Genomic DNA, 21,973 nt, shown 5'->3' with positions numbered 1-21,973 from the left:
TTGTCCATTGTGCTCTGACGCGTCTGCCTCTGGGTCATTCCATTGAAGAAATTATCTTGTTCTTTATTTTCACTTTGTAGGAGAAAAAATACTTTGATTGAGGCAAAATTTAAAAATTAGCAGAAATTCTGTCAAGGTTATCCTCACAGAAGGGCACAAGAGCTATGCTTGGAGAGGCAACAAGGCTTTTTCCACAGTTTACGGCAATGCCATTACACCTGGAAACCTATCAATTCATTGGCAACCTAGTTAACTCGCACGTGAGAAAAAAAAAAATCACAAAATCATCACCGCATTTGCCACAGGGCCAGTCCCAGAGGTCCTGCTGCTCAGTAGAAAGGTCTCAGCTGTGAGGGCATCTCAGTGTACGTTCACACGCTCGTGATCTCATGATAAAGATTTCTGCCTGACAGTGAAAAATTCCGGAGGGTAATTTTTTCCCCTTCATCTCAGAACTTCTTCCAGCTGATCATTAGATGTAAGACTGCCAACATCAGATCTCGACATGAAAGCTACGGCTGAAGTGAAAGACTCAGGAGCATTTCCCAACTCCCGGTGTCCCTCCGGACTGCCCCCCACCGGCATGCCAGGATAAAACCCAAGCCTGAATCACTCCATGCTTTGAATCCAGGCTGCTAATGTAAGAAAACCCAGGCACGGAGGCGGGGAGGGAGCCACAGGCTGACAGGTCACTTGGATGGATCGACTGGGGGCATAAGGACTCTGACGTACACCCCAAGAAGAGCTGCTCCACTGTTTAGACTCGGCCAGAGAAAAAGTGTGGTGCATTGCCCGGCACCCTGTTACACAGCCTGGGCTGCAGGTAAAAACGATGAGGCTGCACTTCTTCAAAAATGGCATTTCACTTCTGATTTTTTACAGTCTTTTTGCAATAAGTTGCTGCTTTTTCTGATTTTATGGCAACAGCTTAGTCGCTGAAAATTTGAAAGGCTAACTGAAAAAAGTGACACAATTGGGTCTTCATATTTGCTTGATACTGTTCAGGAAGATGTAGGATTTGTCCTTTATTATTACAGCACAGCTTTATTCCAGATGGTGTCCAGATTCTTAAACAGCATCTCTCAGGAGATGCTTTGTAAGAGGGAAATGTCCTTAGTCATGTACCTAAATCTTCAGAGCTACGGGAAAATACTCCTTAGGAACGCATGGCTTCTTACACGACACTTATGTGAGTTTCTTTTTCATCCTTTATCTTAGAATCCATAACCATAAATTGCCCCCAATTATCCTAAGAACACTGAACACCATCCATGAGGATGGTATAATCTTGGGGTTCAAAAACATCTCGCATCTGCTCCACTATTTCATGGGTTCTATTCAGCCCAGCAATCAAAGTCCAAAAGACTCACAAAGCAGATAAATGAGAGGGTCATTTCTCCAACTACCCTAAAGCCTCGAAGGTGTTGATCTGAAACAGCACCAGCTGTCTCCGAGCCAGTTTGGTATCCCAGCCATGTCCCCGCCATCTCTACCCATCTCCGCAGGTGCCACCTCACCGGGACTACACCAGTGACCCTCTCCAAGTTTGCAAACCTTAAAAAGAAACATCCACCTTCCAAGATGACAACGTACCCACCAGCAATTCCTCTGCCCTGCGCCTTGTAACACTGTGAGTGCAGCACGAGCGTGGAACAAGAACACCATGTATCTAAGCAATTTGTCAAATAATTAAATTATGCACACAATAACTAGCTGGCTCAATTATGTTAGCCAGTCTCCATCATGTAATATAATTTCTAGTGGCTGTTTAGGCACTAATAGCCTCAGATCTTTTTAACTGTGTCTGGTGCCAGCTGCGATCTGCATGACGTCTTTCTGTGCCAAGTCAAACCCCTTGAAAGGAAAATTCATGGCTCATTTGCCAAGCCCCCATTCCTTACAGAAGGTCTAAAATGACATTTTCAATAAGGATGCTTCCATCATCGAATATTAGTGAATTTCTACTTAGGTAGGTAAAAAGCTCTGTTTGGTTTGCTTTTTCGTTTCTGCCATTTAATGTCATTAAAAAATCCTTCATCAGAATAGCCTGGCATATTGAGATGCTATAATATTGCTTCTAGGAACACCAAATAAGTACCTGACCTTTTTGGCAGAACACACAGGTATTTAAAGGTCTTTTCTTCCCCGCCCTCCTCCTAGAAGAATATTTTCTCCCCTTTTCAACTATCATAAGCCTTCTGTCCTTATTTCTGTGACTCTGCTACCTTCAAAAGAAAAGAAGCAAAAACCTAAAATTAAACAACTGGGGTGACTCAGGACCACGGCTTATAAAGGTGCTTTTCTTCCCAAACCCATGGCCCTGATCACACCTGACATACCATTTCATGAGCTGAGCAATGCTGGAAGGGGCTTCCTTCTAGATCACTAATTTGAGATGGCTTTTCAATTAATGGGATTGCAGCAGGCAGATACATCATCTCCGCAGATATCCCTTCATCGGGGACATGCTGCAGTTTCCCATCGCACTGTGCAAAGCTTTGGCTGTGACAATTCCTTCGGTCCCTTCATGTGGGACATGACAACAGGTGCCTCAGCTCATCAAGGGCCCTTTTAAAATGCATTAGGAGGAATACAAGGCAAATCAAGTCATCGATAAAATGTCTCCTTGCCTACCCTTTGCCTGCCAAGACGTAACCTCTGAAGAGTCTCATACATGCAAAATCACCCCCTCTGCCCGCTTCCCTCACGTTGCATTTGGTGCAGGGAAAGCATTAGGGGCCATGAGTGAGAACATGGCAAAAGACTTGGGAAATGCAGGTTGAGTTTTTGCTCTGCTGCCTTTCTTCGGTACCTGACTCACAGTCGGGTCCGGCTCCGCAGCGAGCTCCCTGCTCACAGACACGCCAACAAGATCCACCCAAAGCTGCAAGCGTCTCAGTCCCCAAAAGTTCAGCTTTTTCTGGGCCCATTTGTGCAAAACCACCCAAGCACCAACACCATGTGCCAGGGCATGAGATAACTTTCCCCTGCCACCCCCCGGTCTCATGGACTTCTTAAATAAAATGAAATCCAAGGTCAAGCTTGCACAAATTAAAACACCGATGCTCAGTGCACTCTTGTGGTCAAAAAAAAAAAAAAATCAATTGGAAGTTCATTCCTTCCAGAAGGTCAACATATTCATATGCATTTCAGCATCTATGTCCACCATCACGGGTCAGGAAATAAAGCTAATAACATGGCAGCATTCATGGTCTACTACACCCATTTCTCTTACAAAAATTTACTCTTATTATGTGGGTGCTTCATACAAGGACGAAGTGAGGACTTGGTGAGCAACGTGTCCCTTGGCTAACTTAACAATTAAAAGCCTTTCCATTTTAAATTAGAAATGTGAAGCTTTATTGCTGCAAATGACTTACAAAAGCTCCTCTTTTAAAAACAAACAACAAAAATGAATAATCTAGCTGATTATGATGCCATCAAAGGCACGAGGCCAGTTCCATTAGCTGTGGATCTGACACAACTGGCTTAATACATCTGCAAGCACTAACAAGAGGGAGCTCAGGTCTGTTTAACATTCAATCAGTAGCCTGTACTGCTTTATAAATAGAGAGAATGAAACAGTACATGGAAAATGAAGAGTGAAGCATTTCTCTTCTCTGATTCTTATTTTTTTTTAGCATTCTGTGGTTTGGCTACAAGACTCAGAATGGACTTCACGACAGTCAATAAACTTTGCTTTGGCTTCAGTCTGCTGAAAACTCTCTCCTTCTCCATCTCATTTGGTCCCTTTTGCTACATTAGCCAAACTGGTATTAAGCATATTTCATTCCACCCCAAATGCTGACAAGAAAATCACCCAACAAATAGGGTTTACCGTAGGGTGGCAGAGGTATCAGAACATAACACGGCTTTGTGTTGTTGCAGACAAAGATGCAGCATAAGAAATCATTCAGATGAAATAGAAACTGCAATTACATTTTGTAATTAGCAGAATGGGTATCTCCATGCAGTCGCTCATGAAAATCTTTTTCAAGCATTTTGTTCCAAAGCATAGGGTTAGTTGCGGTTTCTGCTCGGTAACTCCTTTCTTCCTCCAATATATCATAGTTCAGAGAATTTACATTCAGCAGGTCTACCCCACAAACCCTTAGTCGTGAATATTCTCTGTGACTTCCATTTTTAGACATTTTCTGCATAGCAATTAACTTTCTTCTTCTCTCCGAAAATCAATTAAAGGAAAAAAATAACCCTGAACAAGTCTCTTCTGCTGATTACTCTGTCGGTGCTTGCAGATGGCAAAAATAAAATATATTTGAGGTGATTTTTCTGACTTTGCAGAACAGTGTGCGTGTGTGTTTCTATAAAAATAAGAATAAGCAACGATCCATTTCATATAAATGCTATGTCTTTTTCTTTTTTTCCTTTGCTTTGCTACATGGTCCCTAAGCCAGCCGTATAGAACATTCTAGTTAAATCAAAATATAGGGTTTTTTCTCTGTGTTTTACACATGGAAACTCTTCCTGGCTTTAGCTTCTTGGGACCCAGCCTGTGCCAGAAGGGCAGGTATTAGCTGAGAACTCTTACAAAAACCACAGACTTTTACCCAGACAGGGAAACCTTGCAGGGTTTATAGTACCACACCTTGAGATGTGACCAGAAATATCTGTTTTCTGCCAGCTGAGCCACAAATCCACAGTCAGCTCCTCCCCACAGCTCCGAATTGTCACTGATGATCACAAATGGCTCCATCAATCTACCTGCCGTGCCGGCTGCGAGACCAACTGGGACAGATGTGACCGATCCTCTTCTCTTCCCATCACAGCCAGAGGAGGAGAAGAACGGTTTCTGAGCCCAGGCAGAAAAATGATGAGCGACATTTCTCGCTTCCCTCCAGACACACTGTAAGTGAGAGTCTGGATCCACACAGGTGCCCGTTTGCATCAGATGTAAGTGGACACAAGGCCAGAAAGGGCTGGGCAGTGGATTTTTGACAAAGGAGAAACTGTGACCCTCTGCATTGCAGAGGAAAATACTCTGGCTCCAAAGACAAGGCAAAGCTTGGCCTTTAGAGACAAGTCATAGTGAGAACCGCCTGACGCCCCCGCAAGAAGAACATGCCCACCGGGAAAGGAGATCGCCTGATGATATTATAGCTGAGAACTCCCCAAGGGAGCGAACGAGCCTCCAAATCAGCCCCTGGAGGCCGAGATCAACCCCTTCATACTGACACCTCTCCAAGGCTCAACGGGGAAACACTGACCCATCCTCAGTGCTGGTGCAAAAAGATGCCTGAACACTATCGCCCCGACCTCCCGCCTTTCTGGTTTTCCTCCCCTCCGTTCCTTGTTCTCCTGGATCGCACAGCCCATCCGAATGCTGCGCAGCCCGGAAACATCTCAGCCACATTAGCAATTATCACCAAAGTGAGAAAAATCCCTGTGTATCAGAGCATGTTCCCTCCCTCGAGCACCGCGCACATTAGTCAGCGTAATGGGATCTTTCAGCAGCCACTCTGCATCTCCCAGATAACCGACGTGATGTGGCAGTCACCATGGTAACATTGTGTTTGGTAGTATTAAAAAGCAGTAAGGAAAATGGTCCTGTGCTCACACTCAGAGGAGCCTTTTCTCTCGGAGTTACTCCTGCCCTCTGATAACTTCACAATTAAGGGAATCTTGTTTTGCAGGGTGCGGCCGGACACAAACCAATTTTGTTCTAAGTCTTTCACATTCGGTCAGACAAACATAATTGTTTCAAGGCGTGAGCATTTCAATGACAGAAACTTTCGAATGGGTTCCACTATATTTTAAGAACCTGCTGAAAAGTGTGGTGAATAATGACATCCCCTGGATACCGGATCTGCATCTGTCACAGCAGTTTCAGAGTGGAGGGAGGCAAGGGTTGATCTAGGGATAAGAAATATCTTGTCATTGCATACTCAAAAGGAACGGCTTACATAGCCAGTGACTCTGAAAATGGATCGTGCCAACTTGTAGCAAAAAGAGAGAAGTTCCCAGTGTTCTTCAGCAACGTAATGAACAATACTTGCAGATGATTCTTCCAGGTAGCTAAATTGCTCACAAGAAAACATCTTAAGTATCTCAATTTCTCCCCTGTACACCCACTCCCAACTTATTCTGTTAAAGACAAGTACACAGTTTAATTATTCCAACTCTGAAAAACCGGTAACTTCAGCTTTGTTAAGAAAATTATCCATGAAAAGGAAAGAACTGTGGAAGGCTTGAGAAGTCAGCTAACTACAGTAGGTAACTATAACACAGCTAATAGTTATTAAGTCATTGTCTCCCCAAAAAAGTAGTAATGAATAGCTCTATGGCATTTAGTGATGCCATGATCCCTGAAAATAAGACCTACCCTGAAAATAAGCCCTAGCATGACTTTCAGCATTTTTGAGGATGCTCGAAATATAAGCCCTACTCCAAAAATAAGTCCTAGTTACAGTTCCTAAAAAAGTCAATTTAAATAGTGTCCAGGCAGCTATACATGTAAAAAAGTAATACGTTTTGGAGCAAAAATTAATATAAGACCCTGTCTTATTTTCAGGGAAACAGGGTAACAGAGGTCAAATGGGTTGCATGTGAAGCTCTGTAATAAAGAGCAATTCGCGCAAAACCAGTAACTGACGGGCAGTTACGTATGTCAATCCGACGCTCTGTGTTGTAAACCTACGCTGAAAAGCCACTCCAGTACCTTTTCTGGTGCTATTTGGAGATAGAAAAATCTGGGCAAACTCAGGGCTAGGACAGGTCTACCTGCACTCAGTGGGTCTGACTGGATTAAGCAAAAATCCATCAGCAACGCTTCACCAGCTTGTTTCTTCTTAAGCCAGATGCTGATGTGTTGAACACAAGCTCCAGGTAAGTAACAGTCAAGAAAGTGAGTAGAAACCCACTCTTCACCTTATAAATGATTCCAGTTGATTTCTGTGTTATCTGGACCGGCCAGAAGACAAAAGGAGTCATGAGAAACCCTGTTTTCCAGAAGTAACAAGTCCTTTCATTCAATGGATAATCTGCTTGAACAGTGAAAGAGCATTTGATCTCATTTCAGTACTGACTGAAAGAAATAAGGGCAGAAACTCATGAGAATGAAGATACTTGCATACGAGAGATTGTTCTTAAAAGCTGTAACATAAGATATCACTGGCAAAAAGCAGTAAGCCCTCTCTCAAATGCAAATGGTTAGGTCTGTTGTCCCACAAAGGAACATGATCCTGTGGAGTCATCACACTTGCAGACCTTTCCTAGTGTCATCACTGGATGGCCAAGCGTGGTAACACGCACCGCTTCCAAAGCGTGCAAAATGGAAGGCAAACACCAGCCACTATTCCCCTCCAGACTGAGAAACCTTGGTATTAATTGTTACTGCAAAATAAGATCTTTGCAGTTCAAAAAATGCCTAGAGGGACACACTCAAAAGGCATAAACAGTCCGGAGGAGGCGAGGTCTATAAACCATTGCCAGTCAGCTTGGAAAAAATGTTGTCATTGCTTCCCTGAGAAGCAGTAAAATGATAAAGGAAATTTCTTTTACGTATGGAGGGCTCAACCATAATGCTATTTTAACATCATTTTCTTGTAACCTATCTACATGCAACTATTTAAACATTTGTTATAAAGTATGTATGGGGTGACTCATCCCGCTGAAGAATTAGCCTAATTGGTCCAACTTCCAGGACACTGTGTGCTGAGCTACAGAGAATCATAGTCTCATCTATTAGGAGATGTGACAAGTTGCAGGAGCGATCTAAAATTACTGGAAGAGGTGGTGTGAAATAAGAACCGTCGCCTAGGGACAGTCTCTACGATAATTAAAGAGCTCAGATCTGTGCTATTCTGGATGGATGAAAAATATGCATGCATAAGCTTAGATTCTGGCTTTGGCTTGCTCATGCGAGAAAGGTGTCTAATAATTCATTAGCCTCTTCAATAAAAGATACCCAAAAGGTGGAATAAAGGGCATCTGTGGATTTGACTGCCATGATCATATGGTCCCAACATTTACGTCAGAGATCCTGCTCTTCTGTATAATGCAGCTACATGACTTGAGAAAAAAAAAATAGACAACTTGGGAAAAATTTCCTTCTTCCCTGAGAGCATTTCCATACCAAGTGACCAGAAGTAGAGGAAAGAAAAGCACTTCATTTACCGAAACAGGAATGTTAAAACCCTCTCCAAAGATATTATTAGTGGGTGGGGAGCACAGCCATAAGGATGGAATCCCTGCAGCATTTTTCCACAAATACTTAGTAATGACAGAGATTCACTTTGCCATATTTCTCTTTCAAGTGACAATAACTGCACTCTTTGGGTGAAAAATAAAATACAAGACATCTCACTTCATGTTTTCCAGGATGCCAAAGGAGTGCAATAGCAGACAGAAGAGGATCTCTTGGCTATTTCTCTGCACCCTCTTTCTGTCCCGGCTCTTGCCCCAGCACACAGGTACCACACACCGAGACGGGTTCCTCCTCAGATTAGTAGAGCCATGATAGCGAAATTGCTCCCGACAAAAACCCTTGAATTCAAGCATTGCTGTGGACTCACCCTAGTTGTACCCGCATTTCCCATACAGATCTGACATATTTAGAGTGCACTAAACCAATGGACCATCTACACTTGAATGGACTTTTTGCCTTTCCCTCCGTTATTTCTCTTGCAGAAATCAATGGGATGATTTACTTGCTTCTGCCAGTATATAGCTACCAACAGCCTGGCTCAAGTATAGACAAATACTTTGATTTTAGTAAGTGCGTTAGAAGAAGGTATGGATGGTATTTCCAACGCACCACATACTGGAAAGCTATATAAAGCGACCAGCCAGCAAAAGAAAATATGATCTCATTTATACTACCATTTTTCAAGCTTTTTAAAGTGTAGCTAAACTGACACCGTAAAAGTTAAGTATTTGCTGTGATTTCCTCTTACAAAAAACAAATGTAAAATGATTTCATCAGTACCAAATAACAGGCCTGTGTATAACCAGAGGGCAGTATTTTTAATAATGTCACTAAAAATGTGCTCTGGTATAAAAAAATGTGATGCAATAAAAAAAAGTACAAGATTTAATGAAATATTACCTATTATCTGAGCTCATTTTTGTCAGGAAATAATATTACAAGCTTAATACGAGACATGGAAGCCTTATGAAAAGCAGGCAGGGAGAGGCTTACAGTCTTATCCAGTATTAGACGAGGGGCTGAGTGATTAATAAGTTGACATTGAAGAGCCCAGAATGAAAATCATATGGACTTTAGGGAAAGGAAATAGCTGGAAAATGAAAGTGTGGTGCTGCCAGGCTGCAGGGCAGGAGGCAGAGAAAAAGAAGATGCTCTCTAGCAGGAGTAGATGAAATGAGATTTATCCATAGCCGTGGGGGAGCTGTGTATCTAACCTATGGGCCACCAGCATACATGGTGTGTACGGATGAGATGTTCTTGATTGTTTTTTGAAATAACGAGGCCAGATCTTTTGATGGGATTAAAACTTGGTCTCGCGCTGACCTTAACACTGTTCAGGGCTGCAGGATTAAGTTTTAAATACCCAGTGAAGCACTGGTACTTGCAATATCAATAATGCCATTTCCTGCGGGTCACAAGCCAACGCATCGCTTCCAGGAGACTCCACATTTACTGTTGTTTCTCAGGCACAGTGTGTCTGGTTCTGATTTGTATGTTGCTCACACTGGAAAACATCTGCTGTGGTTTCCAAGCTTGGGGATTTAACTGTGGCTGTTGAAGTTACCAGTGGTAGCAATGGGGAGTCACTATTGGTGGTAAACAGGTGCTACGCATGCAATGAGACCAGTGAAGACTTCAGTCCGAATCAACAGCGTGTAAGTCCCTGATAAGTAATTTAGATCAAAACATGTGATGTCCACTGAAAAAAGAAAAAAAAAAAGTAAAAAAAAAAAGCTATAAACCTTTTTTCACAGACCTCCTAAGAATAAATTACGGCTTTAAATATCCTGGGTGAAAGCAACAGAATTGTCCTTGTGAACGACGTGTTAGTGAATTTTGGGAAAAAAACAGAAACAGTGTCCTTCTATAGTCTTTAGAAGAGAGTAGCTAAACATTTCTCCTTTCAAAAGCTGAACAAACCTTATCATGAAGTTCATCGAGGATGAACGGTAACCATTTGTTATGGATCACTTCCCAATTTTAAAGGTGATAGTTTTCTTCTAAAGTACTAGAAAATTATTATAATAAACTTTTTTATTTCTTGCAAGACTAAGAACAACTGGGCCAAATGAGAGGCCACGCAGTCCCTTGAGTCAATTCCTGTTGATTGTCGGGGATGACACCCTTTCACAAAAATTTATACGCCAAATCCTTGCTTTCTGAGGAGCAGCACTATAGCTAGGCACTGCCTATCTGCTATGTTTTCTACTCAAATCATTGATGTTTCCTCTGATTTTGGAAATGTGAAATCAGATCTCACATGGTTATCACTGCCATGCTCTGTGGGTTAGAAAAAGCACCGTATCTTCTCAATGAAAAGGGAGAAATCGCCAGCAGCTACACACTTGGAACTGAATTTTAGGAGGAACTGAGCTGTTCTAATATGCTGCAGCCAACAGGAACCGAGGGCACTCAATAATTCACAAAGTTTCTTTCCATGTTTGAGTAGAGCCTGTTGAAATTTTCTCAAGGAAACATTTTTCATCGAAAAATTCCAGTTCCTGTGAAGCAAAACTGCTTACAGGATAGGATATGCTTGGATACTTGTCTAACATATATTTTTAATCCAGTTTGAAATGGATTTTAACCTATAATAGTATAAATATGTAATAATAAAATATTTTAAATATGAAAAGGGTTCCTTGACTACAAGACAGAAGAATTTTTAAAAGGAGAAACAAACTGGTTCAGTCAAGCTTCACTGTGATTTTTTAATTCTTTTTAAACACAAATGTCCGAGAAGAAAAAAGAGTCAAACTTGATTTACTTTCAATTTGGGCTGGAAAATATTTATATAAGTCTTCCTGGGAAAAGGAAAACATTTCCTACTTTAGATCTGGTTATGAAAAGGTATTTTCATGACTGTCCAAAAAAAAAAAAGAAAAAGCTTTATACTGCTGGAGATAAACCTCACTTCGACCTTAGCGATGAGTGGAGTGTTAAATTTGTTATGTCCTTACTGTCACTTTGATTCGGTTATTTTAAAACAAATAGCATTTGCATCAGAAGGCAGCAGAATAACCATTTCTTACCTTTAGTCTTTCTGTTACACCATCAGTGAAACTGACTGTGAATTCAGCAATTTTGGGCACTCTGAGTTTTCCTTTGTTCTTCTGGTCAGGCTGATACTCTGTTCTTGTTTTCACAATTACCTGGAAAATACCGACACTTTTAAGGTTTCTGCACCAAGCATACATTTTTTAGTTGTTGTTGTTGTTATCGCAGTTTTTCTATATAAACCATCCCCTGGACCTACACAAGTACCTTGGGACCACAAATTAACACAAACAAATCATACCCTCCGCAACTAAGAGAGACAGACAAATAGGCAGATACACAGACCTAGGCCAGTGATCTTATCACATTGAGTTTTAAAATAGAAGACAGCAAAACGTCTGACACGCATTTTGTTTAGGACTAAGCATATAATTTCTATATTGTATTCAACAGGCAGAACATGCAGAATAACAGCCCATCCTAAAGAGGAGCCTCACTTATTAAAAGCCCCATCCTAACAAGTTCCACTGAAGCCAATTTAAACTTAGGCCATTTGATGTCTCATTTATTCAGGCTCCAGATTATCAATATTAATCTCATACTATCACCTCGGGTTTTCCCCAGAAGATCTCAGTGTCACTTGCTGACTAATCCAGGTCCTACTGATGTTATAAAAATGAGGTGTCTTATGCCAATGGAGAAGCCCCCAGTGGCTTTTAAAAGGCTACGGTCAAATTACCAAAACTGCATTGTCAATCCACATCAAATTTATTTGTAACCTAGAATGACTCTAAATATTTTGGGCAAAATCCACTCAGGGCAAACACAGAAAAGGTAACACGTAATGCCAGCTGCTCCCAGAGGGGACGAGCATCAGGGCTGTGCTCTGAAACTAATAGTCCCTCAGAGGAGTGAGTGTATCCATCCCATTATACACAAGAATCTCAAAAACTACCCATCCATGAGCGTATGCAGCACAACAGCGATGTGAGAGCATGCCAGGATAGCTACACTGCCTTCATCTCGCTGGAAAATGCAAGAGAAGACAAAATGGCCTTGTCTTCAGCACTGGCCAAGAGCTGGAGTTCATCTATAGAAAGGGGGTTGAGGTCTTGAAGGACTGAAAAAGATTAAGTGATGCACAAGGTTGAGTTACCAGCTGATGAAGACCTTATTTCCAAATGAAGACAGCAAAGTCTGATTTGGACCAGAGAAAACCCCAGGTATTTAATCCTCCTGCACTTCACGCCACATGAAAAATCAGTGAGAGAAAATCAGCGTGGAGTCATAAGCCAATTTTCTGGATTCAAATGCAAATCGTTAAAGAGTGATGAATATTTACATCCTTCAGTGAATCCCTCTCAATAATATTTATTACAGTAGCATTTGCAACACTAAGACTTGGGAAGAGGAGGGGACGAAAAGCCGCTCAAACATATTTATATTAGCATTTTGGAACTCACGATTTCTGATGACACAACATAGATGATGAGATATGACACACGGGGGCAACCGTGATCCGGTAGGTTTGGGACGAACCCTAACTCTGGTCTGAACCTATTACTGAATCTAATCCCACTGTGCTCTGAAATGCAGAGTGGAGTAAATAAAGCAAAGCTCCCTCTCCATCCAGGACAAACTGGCCCAGTTTAGCTCTGAGCTCTGAACAAGCAATAACCTCATTTTTTCACTCAAAAGGAGGCAAGTGCACTCAGGACTCCACACACCTGGCCCCCAGCTTCCCACCCTCCTCGCTGGCCTTTTGCAAACCCAGAACAGTAAATTACAGCGTGTCGGCCGCCAACACCTGCCAACCAGCCTTCAGAAATTGTGTTTTCTGCTTTCAAATCCACCGGTCACAGTGTCCAATTCTCCCAAATTCACGCTTCCTGCCTGACATAAATCTCAGTTGCAAACAAAATCTTTAAACGTACACGAGGGCTTTCTCACAAACTCTAACGTTAGATCTTAGTGGAGGACCACAAAGCCAGAATATAAGAAGAAAATTTAAAGGCTCGCTTGTTTCTAGATGTAATTTCATCTTCTTTCACTCTGTGCCATTAATGCTGGTTTTCTTCTGGGTGTTTTTTAATTGTTGTTACACTCAACCAATATCTTATAAGCAAGAGAATTTGCATTATGCTATCTACAGGGATCCAGCATGAGACTGAAAATAAACCCACACAGCCCTTCACAAGGCATCACATTCAAGTCCAGTAGTAACGTCTATCACGTCTGCGAATAAATAAAGCAGCTCAGTCCCCGGCCAGATCAGAAGCTCCTTGAAACCCATTTGCTGCCTGTGCCAGCAGTGACATGTGTTCGTGCACACAGGGCCGGAGCCATTCCGCTGGTCAGTGTTTTGCAGGGAAATATGCAGAGGTATCAAAAAGCTTTAGTAGAGGAGCTAAGACGTACCTTTGCTAAATGCCTTTTGGCATTGCAAAAGCTAAATATCTGCTCTGCAGGAGTACCTTTGTCAGACATCTGGTGGAATTACTCGGCAGAAGAAAGACGGGTCAGTCAGCCAGGTCTCCTCTTTGAAGGAGAGCGCGGAAATAAAATGACAAAGGACAAACAGAAAACTGGAAACCTGTAGCGTGGGGGTAGCGTTCAATATTGTGGCAGGAACGATAAAAATGCAATTTTCCTGAGGGCACTGGGTGCAAATTTAGAAGACAAGAGCTGCCTCTTGTTCAGTCGCCTACAGTCCAAATAAATACGCCCGAGCACGGGTCCCACTTTGGCAGCAACGTTCACCCCTCTCCATCCAACGAGCTGCCTCGGGGAGCACACGCAAAGGCTCTGGGAACCGAATTGTGTTCCTCACACTCCTGGAGCCTCCTGCGGCGAGACCGGCCCGGCCAGGGCCACCCCGGCAGCCCCCAGAGCCGGGAGCGCACACTGCGGGTGAGGATGCAGAGGCACACACACACGCAGCGTCCAGCGGAGCGTCTGCTACCCTGACAGCCTCCCGTGCAAATGTCACTCGTGCCTCTGAAACAACTCCACATGAGAGCTGGTCACAACCCACGAGAACTTTTCTAAAGCACCAAGTATTAATCTAAGCGCAAATTTAGAAAAGGAATAATTAATCTTATAAAGATTTTTTTTTTTCTATATTTGTAGCATTATTGGTTATTTCCTATTTTGGTTGCTTGTTCTGTTTTCATTTTCCAGTTTTCTGATTGGGGTTGGGTGGGAAAGAAGATTTGCCTTCCCCTATTCCCTGCCAGCACTCCTTTTTCACCTTTTCTTTCCATTTTGTCACCGAGAAAAAATTCCTGGCAGTAAAGTCTTCCAGAAATTCTAACCAAATTGGATGTACAGTAATAAAAACCCCACTGACTCCGCAGCGCAAGGTTCAGTGTTCATTTATCACCGGCTGCCCCAAAGCGGTTCCATCAGAGCCCTGGATCCCACTGTTTCAATGCAAACAAGGTACATCCATCTCACACCATGACAGGTTTCCTGGGAGAGCTACTGGCGTTTAATACAAACCACAGCAAACAGAATCATCCCCCTTCCCTCTTCTTGACCATTTTGCAGCCTTGCTGACTTTACAATAGAGTTATTCGTGATTGAAACTGCTAAAAGGGAGTATAAAATTGAGGTCCTGGGTAGGCTGCAATTCAAAGCAAACTAAAGTGAAAGAAATGCCCAGCTCCTCATTCTCTGCAATGCTGTTACGGTGGAAATAAACTGCTGCATGGGGGTAAATCCCAGAGGGGGCAGCAGCGCTTGGCTGTGCGCTGGCCTCATGAGTACGGACAATAAATGCAAACAATTGAACCAGCACTTAAATGAACAAGTAGCCTACTGAATACTCCTCAGAAAATACAGTTAGACCCCTCTCCACCCCCACTGCAGCAACACAGAATCACAGGATGGTTGGGGTTGGAAGGGACCTCTGGAGATCTCCCAGTCCAACCCACCTGCTAAAGCAGGGTCACCAGAGCAGATCACACAGGAATGTGTCCAGGTGGGTTTGAATGTCTGCAGAGAAGGAGACTCCACAACCTCTCTGGGCAGCCTGGTCCAGGGCTCTGGCACCTCAAAGGAAAGAAGTTTCTCCTCGTATTCAGATGGAACCTCCTGTGTTTCAGTCCGTGCCCGTTGCCCCTCATCCTGTCGTTGGGCACCACTGAAAGGAGTCTGGTCCATCCTCTGACACCCACCCTGGAGATATCTATAAGCATTGATGAGATCCCCTCTCGGCTTCTCTTCTCCAGCTGAACAGCCCCAGCTCGCTGAGCCTTTCCTCATAAGAAAGATGCTCCAGATCCCTCAGCATCTTTATTAATATTATTAATCTCATGAAGCAACCTGATCACCTGCAAATGAACATTAAAAAGCAAGAACAGTCCCATCAGCTTTTTGGATTGTCTGAGCCTTTGCAATATCCAGATAAATGCCCTTTGAACTTTTCTTGGACACTTGTCAGCCTTTGCGTTTCGTTATCTCAACCCTGATCTAGCACCAGCTTCTGCCTGTGCCTCATTTTCTGCATTGTGATCGTGCACCAGGGATCTGCCTCCCTGCCAGCTCAGCCCAGCCTATCTACAGCACTTTAAAGCCAGTACTGTGGATGGAGTCGAGAAGAACACCAGCTCAGGGGATCTCCCTGCAAATTATGTTGCTGTTGTAACCTGTTCTTAAAGTTTTCACATTATTTCCCAGACACCCCCGCCTTTAAAATGCAGAGAGACTGTGCAGTTTATGGCAGATGCAACAAAGGAGACACAAGTAAATTACCTGGGACTTTCTTCATTTTACATCCAAAATAAAACTGTTCTTTGAAAGCTGCTTTCCTGCTAAAGTTTGCACACTGGTTGCAAGAATATAAGAGAAAAAGGCTTCCACAGAGCAGCAAAAAGACCTGTCCAATTATGGGAGTCTGCACTGCCAGTCCTTGCAGCTTCCTCCGAAACTTAAGTTTATCATGTGAACTCATTAACTTCCAATTCACCAAAGCACTTAAGCACGCAAGCAGTCCTATTAAGAGTCCTATTAACATCAGCAGGATTAGTCAGATATTTAAAGTTAAGCGTGCATTCAAGTGCTTTGGCCAGGTCAGAGCTTAAGCTGGGCTCAAGAACCTTCCCACAGCCAGTTCTAACACCGATGCTCAGGGCTCCTGGGGCATTCTTCAGCAAGACGCTCAAAGCACTTTACACACCAGCATGACCCCCATATCTCCATATTACTGATGGCAGAGTAGGAAAAAAAAAAGAGAAGAAAAGAATTCTGGTAACATACTGAGTCACACCAGCAATTGGGGGTTGAGTCAGGAGGACAGACCACACTTGCTGCAACTCACAGTGCACCGTGTTTTCTCAGTTTTTCATCAACTGAGGGATAAAAGTAGCTCCAATTCATTTTCCATATAAATATAACATTTTTGAGATTAGGAGCTAGCAAGAGACATGGCTGGGCTGGGTAGGAGTCAGATGCTCTATGGAAAATGATGCTCTCTGCAGAATTGTTGTCCTCAATCATCCTAGGTTAGCAGATGTAATAACATTCTCCATGTCTTGAAAGGTTGTTACTTTCTGTTCTCTTTCTTGCATCTTCTGGTTCCTCATTCCAATCCCTCAGAAGCTTTTCTGCAAGAGCTCAGTAGCACGCTATAGAGAATGGCCCATAAAAGTTATAAAAACCCAGACACGACACGACAACAAGCCACACTTGTCATGCTGCTCCACACGAGCAAGATTTTTCTAATGATGCTGTTCGCTGATACATTTATCGAGTCCTAAAACTAAATGCACTTATTATTCTAGGCTTACTGCTGGTGACACCCCTGGAATCAATACGAAACTTTTCCTCAGCTTTAATGAATGCAGGACCAGGCACCTTCTCTGTTGTGATGCTTTGGAAAATTATAGATGTGCTGAGGTGAGAACAGACGAGAGTCTGTGTACACCAGCAGGAAATCCATCATCGACAGCCCTGAGAAAGTAAACAGTAGGAGAGTGCTGGGAAATCAAGAGATTCTGGGTGCTGAAAGAAAAAAGAAAGCCAGCTTCTAACCAAGCTGACTATATTAAAAGCATTTGCTTTCAGGAGGAAGGAGCAGAGTAGATGTGAAATGTGACAAATGGGAAAATATCACACTAACCATGGAACCTTAAAAAGGATTTTCTTGCAATGGGATGAAGTAAGTGTTTCAGAAAATGAACTGATATGAATTCTGAGTCTTGTCTCAGACTGGCTAAATGTAACATCATTTATTGCCACTTTATATTTGCATTTGAGCTCTATGGTTTTCCCTGAAGAAATGAGTAATAATATTTAACATAACTGGCATTGTGAAAACTTTAAATTATTCATCTGGAAAAGGACATGCAGCCCTCCTGTAATTCCCACTTCACTGCCACGGTGCATGTAATATATTGTGGTTCAGGTGCTGCAAAGTGCAAACCATAAAAATTTAAAATACTACTTCCTGGGATTATTAATAATGAAGAGTCTCTCACTCAGAGTGGCTTTCAGATTGACAGAAGAGATAAACAAAATGTGTTTCTCCTACTAAGGAGAAAGGTTTCCTCCAGGTTCAAAGCTGGACTTTGTAGTCCCACCAAATGGTTGTAATACACCCCTCGGTTCCATGTGGATTAGTCATGCTCACTTTTAAATGAAAATGAGACTCTTGGCTTCCAAAGACATGCCTTTCTTAGTTCCTTGCAGAGAGAGAACAGAAAATGTAAACTCATTGCTGGCACTGACATGGGAGCTTCTTTTGCTTTCGTTACCCAAGTGAGCATCAATGGCTGTGAAATCGCTTAGAGTCCCAGCTGCAGCGGGCTGGCCGGGTACTGATGGGAGCAGCGCGGTGACCCCCAGGCTTGGCACTAAATCTGCTGTGGCTCAGTCACTTCCTATGCTCATACGCTACAAGACAAGGGATGGCTAAAACCACCTGCTCGCACGCAAAATTCTCCAGTGACCTACAAGCCCTAATCCTCACACACAGCCGGCATCAAAAAGCAAACGAGATGCGCGCGTTGCCAACAGCAGCTGAAGTTAAAACACCTAGCAGCAAAAGAGTATAGGAAAAGAGATGCAAGAATCATGTTTCAGGGCTTAAAACAATCTCTTTCTTTGCAGGCTTAGGATGAACATTCATAGACATGTGCAGCTCCATGCCTACTGCAGCATCTCCTGTACCTCCTGCTGACTCTTGCACTGGCTGCTGCCACAAACAGGACACGTTGGACTGGATGGACTCAGGGGAGAGCTTATCACTCTCTACAACTGCCTGAAAGGAGGTTGGAGCATGGAGGGGGTTGGTCTCTTCTCCCAAGTAGCAAGTGATAGGACAAGAGGAAATGGCCTCAAGTTGCGCCAGGGGAGGTTTAGATTGGATATCAGGAAAAAATTCTTCATGTAAAGGGTTGTTGGGCATTGGAACAGGCTGCCCAGGGCAGTGGTGGAGTCACCATCCCTGGAGGGGTTTAAAAGGCGTTTAGACGAGGTTCTTAGGGACATGGTTTAGTGCTAGAGTTCGGTTACGTTATGGTTGGACTCGATGATCCTGAGGGTCTCTTCCACCCAACATGATTCTTATGATTCTGTAACTAGTCATCAGAGACTACCTGCAATCACTGTGCTGCAAATTCAAGGATTTTTAGACAATTAGGTCTTTTAAAACTTTCCCAAATAATTATGACTCTGTCCCATCCTGCGGGTGAGAAAGCTGTGCTTCCAGATCTACAGGATGAACACATCTCAGCAGGCACACTTCCCAGAGATTAGAATTACAATTGGCATTTGGGATGTATGTAACTGTAGCCCCCATGGTCTCCTAGTCACTATTCGAATACGTGGAATATCTGAAATATCGAACAGCGAAAGGAAGGTAAAGAAAAAAAAGAATGCCCAGGGATCAAATCCATAGTGAATGGAGAAAGCCACAGTCAGTAGAAATACTCTCCTTTTTTTTTCCTGTATCAGCTCATCTAATGGATGTTGTGCTGGAAATGAGTTTCACAGAGGGTGGTAGAAAAAAGTGGTCTCCTGAATCAGTGCCAGGATATTCCAGGCATAAGGAACATCACAAAAGGACAAAGACAGCAAATGTAATCAGCCCTGGCATCACCGATGAAAGGCAGCACAGAAAGCACAGGCTGCATTGGGAGCTGAAAGCAGCTGAGAAGGGAAAGGCACAGCTCGCAAGCACAAAGGGAGCTTGGAAATTATTCAGCTAAGTCTCCCTACAAATCCCTAGGTGACCATAACCATCGGGAACCCACAGGAGGCTGTGGAGGGGTGACAAAAATTGATTTCAGTAGGTTCAGCCAGGAGAGGGTATAGCAAAGCAGACAAAAGAATCAATCACTCCACTACAGTGATGGCAGATTGGCCACGGTAAATTAGCAGAGCCCCATTGATTTCATCTAAACTACACTGATTTACACTCGTCAAGAATCTGCCCAGTCTTACTTTCCAGACCAGTAAGTTACTGGTATGCAGGGTTCACTTCACAGCCTCGCTGAAATAACTTCCACCTGCAGCAATGGGCTTTCATGTTAGAATAGAGAATAGATCACAATGGGCTTAGCCAAACATCCATTTCTTAACACATTTCTGTGTCCATTCCTGCTGTTTCTGCAGAACACGGCTCTGGGATTGCAGCGCAGACATAACAGGGTTTAAGGGATGCAGTGGAGCTCACAAAACCAGACACGAGCTGGCTTTAACAAACCCCACTCAGACATCGGTAGCAGCGCGGTTAGGGAGAGAAATTTCTGCACAGGCTGCACAAATCCTGAGACTTCCCATGCTCAAAAGCAGCACCGTGTTTTCCGTATGCAAGAGAGGCAGCCGAACGCTGCCCCGGGTGTGTGCGAGGGCGGCGAGCATCGCGGGGCACAGCCCGTGCCCAGCGGGGCAGCGTGCGCTGGGAACGATAACCCCACGGCGGCTGCGTCCAAGGAAAAGGAGCCTGGACTGCCAAAACCCCAAGCAGGGCTGTCCCAGACACTCCAACAAAATCAAAAAGGTTACCCCAGAAGCCCCGCGCTATTTATTACAGCTCGATAAGCAGAGGCGGTGTTTACATTCAAATACACATCTAGAGGACAAATGGATTTGCACAGTGCAGAACGGGGACAGGTTTTGCAGGAGAGGAAAGCTCAGGCTTTGGTATTGGTGGGGATTAGAGTATCCCAAGTGAAGAAAGGAAAGGATGGGGAAAGGCAGGACGGCCTGGCACTCCTTCACATTTGCAACGCTCTCTTTTTATTCCCTTCTTTTTTTCCACACTTTTATTCCCTTTGTATCCTCCTCCTCCCTTTCACTCTTCCCTCCTTCGGCCGTCACCACGACCGGCCCTGCCCCACCTCTCCTTTTGCCGTTTGCTCCATCCCACCCAACTCGGCGGGGGCGCAGACACGGCCCTCGGCTGCATCAGGAGCCCCCCGGGCGGCGTCGCGGGGGACTGAGCCTCCCCTGGCCCCACACCATGCAGCAGCACCCCGCAACCAGCCCCGCGCCGCCCCACGGGGAGCACCTTGGGGCTGGCTGGAGCGCCGTGCAGAGGAAAGCCTCGCATCAGTATTTCAGGGCAGAGCTGCAAGCAGTCCCCCAGGTACAAAAGCACTCACCCGGCGTACTATTAATTATGCCTGCTCAGCTGGCCAGGACAAAACATTATTTTCTGTTAAACCAACAGGGACAGGCTGTGAACCCCAGGGACCCCCCTGATTTTCAGGAAGCCTTGATTACTCTGCATAAACGCCGCGGTCTCGGCCGCTCGGAGAGGAACGCAGCCAGGGACGGCGAGAGGCAGGAGCACGGGGTGGGAAAAGCATCCGAAGAGCACAGTTACACCTATTTTTTTTTCTTTCCTGGGTTGGACGGCAGGAATTTGTCACCAAATAAATGATTTCTCAAGCCTCCAGATGCATTCAAAATCAAGAACAATGGAGCACATGATAAGCCTTCTGCAGCCTTCACCACAAAAGAGACGCCGGATGTTTTTTTCGGCCCTGACAATAGCTTTCACGTACTTTTGTGTTATGTAAAATTAGGGGTTTTACTGCCAGAACAGAGACATTTCCTGCTGGATTATACTGAAGCGAGCCTATGAGACCAAGGGGTCCCCAGTTGTTGGTCTCATTTAAAATTACAGTGAAACAGTGTGGTCCCAGAAAAGCTGCGTATCTTTTAGTGTTCTCATTGCAGAGACACGTAACGACCACTGCCAAAGCAGTTTGTCTGTGCCTAGGAAAACAAGTGAACAGCTAGCCTTTGCCCCTTTTGTCCTCAAAGAAAAAAAGGCTGCTTCTTTTTTGCTTTTTGAATACAGTAGAAATTAAATTCAGAGACACAAAAAGCCAGGTGAAGGGCTTGCCACCGGTGATGGCCATTATTCCTGTTACATGGAGGGATTTCAGAAAAAAAGGCCACGCAAAAATGATTGAAGAGCATCTGTCTCTGCTCTCTGCAAATGCCGCCCCAGCAAGAGAAGAGGGGGGCAAGGAAAATGCTTGAAGATAGTCAATAAATATAAATACACAGCAGGCTTAGCACCCGAGGGGAGAAATCACTGTCCCGGGGACATTGCACCCATCGCAGCCACATAACTGCTGACAGAACAAGGAGAATGCTGATGCTGCAGGAGGAATAGCACAGGCCGTGGGAAGAGACATCCTCGTCTGGTGGAAAAAGAAAAAGTCAGTCCAGTGGCCAATAATTTAAAAAAAAAAAAAAAAAAAGAAAAAAGGTTGCCAAATTCAAACCTCCTGAATTCCTGCCTGGATTTTTCCAACAGCATCAAGGTGGAAGTCGGAGAGAGCTGCTAAGCTC

At 43.9% G+C, this 21,973-nt stretch overlaps 1 protein-coding gene across 1 annotated transcript in view; it reads right to left on the bottom strand.

Moving 5' to 3' along the window:
- Positions 1-21,973, bottom strand: part of NSG2 (neuronal vesicle trafficking associated 2) — a 35,222-nt gene that overhangs the window by 9,392 nt on the left and 3,857 nt on the right. Inside the window, exon 3 of the mRNA XM_065644110.1 lies at positions 11,197-11,316. Coding sequence (XP_065500182.1) covers positions 11,197-11,316 — 120 coding nt within the window. The remainder of the gene's footprint in view (positions 1-11,196; positions 11,317-21,973) is intronic.

Source organism: Caloenas nicobarica, chromosome 13 (assembly GCF_036013445.1).
Source record: "Caloenas nicobarica isolate bCalNic1 chromosome 13, bCalNic1.hap1, whole genome shotgun sequence".
In the NCBI taxonomy this organism is placed as follows: domain Eukaryota; kingdom Metazoa; phylum Chordata; class Aves; order Columbiformes; family Columbidae; genus Caloenas; species Caloenas nicobarica.
This window is presented reverse-complemented; position numbering and strand designations above follow the sequence as displayed.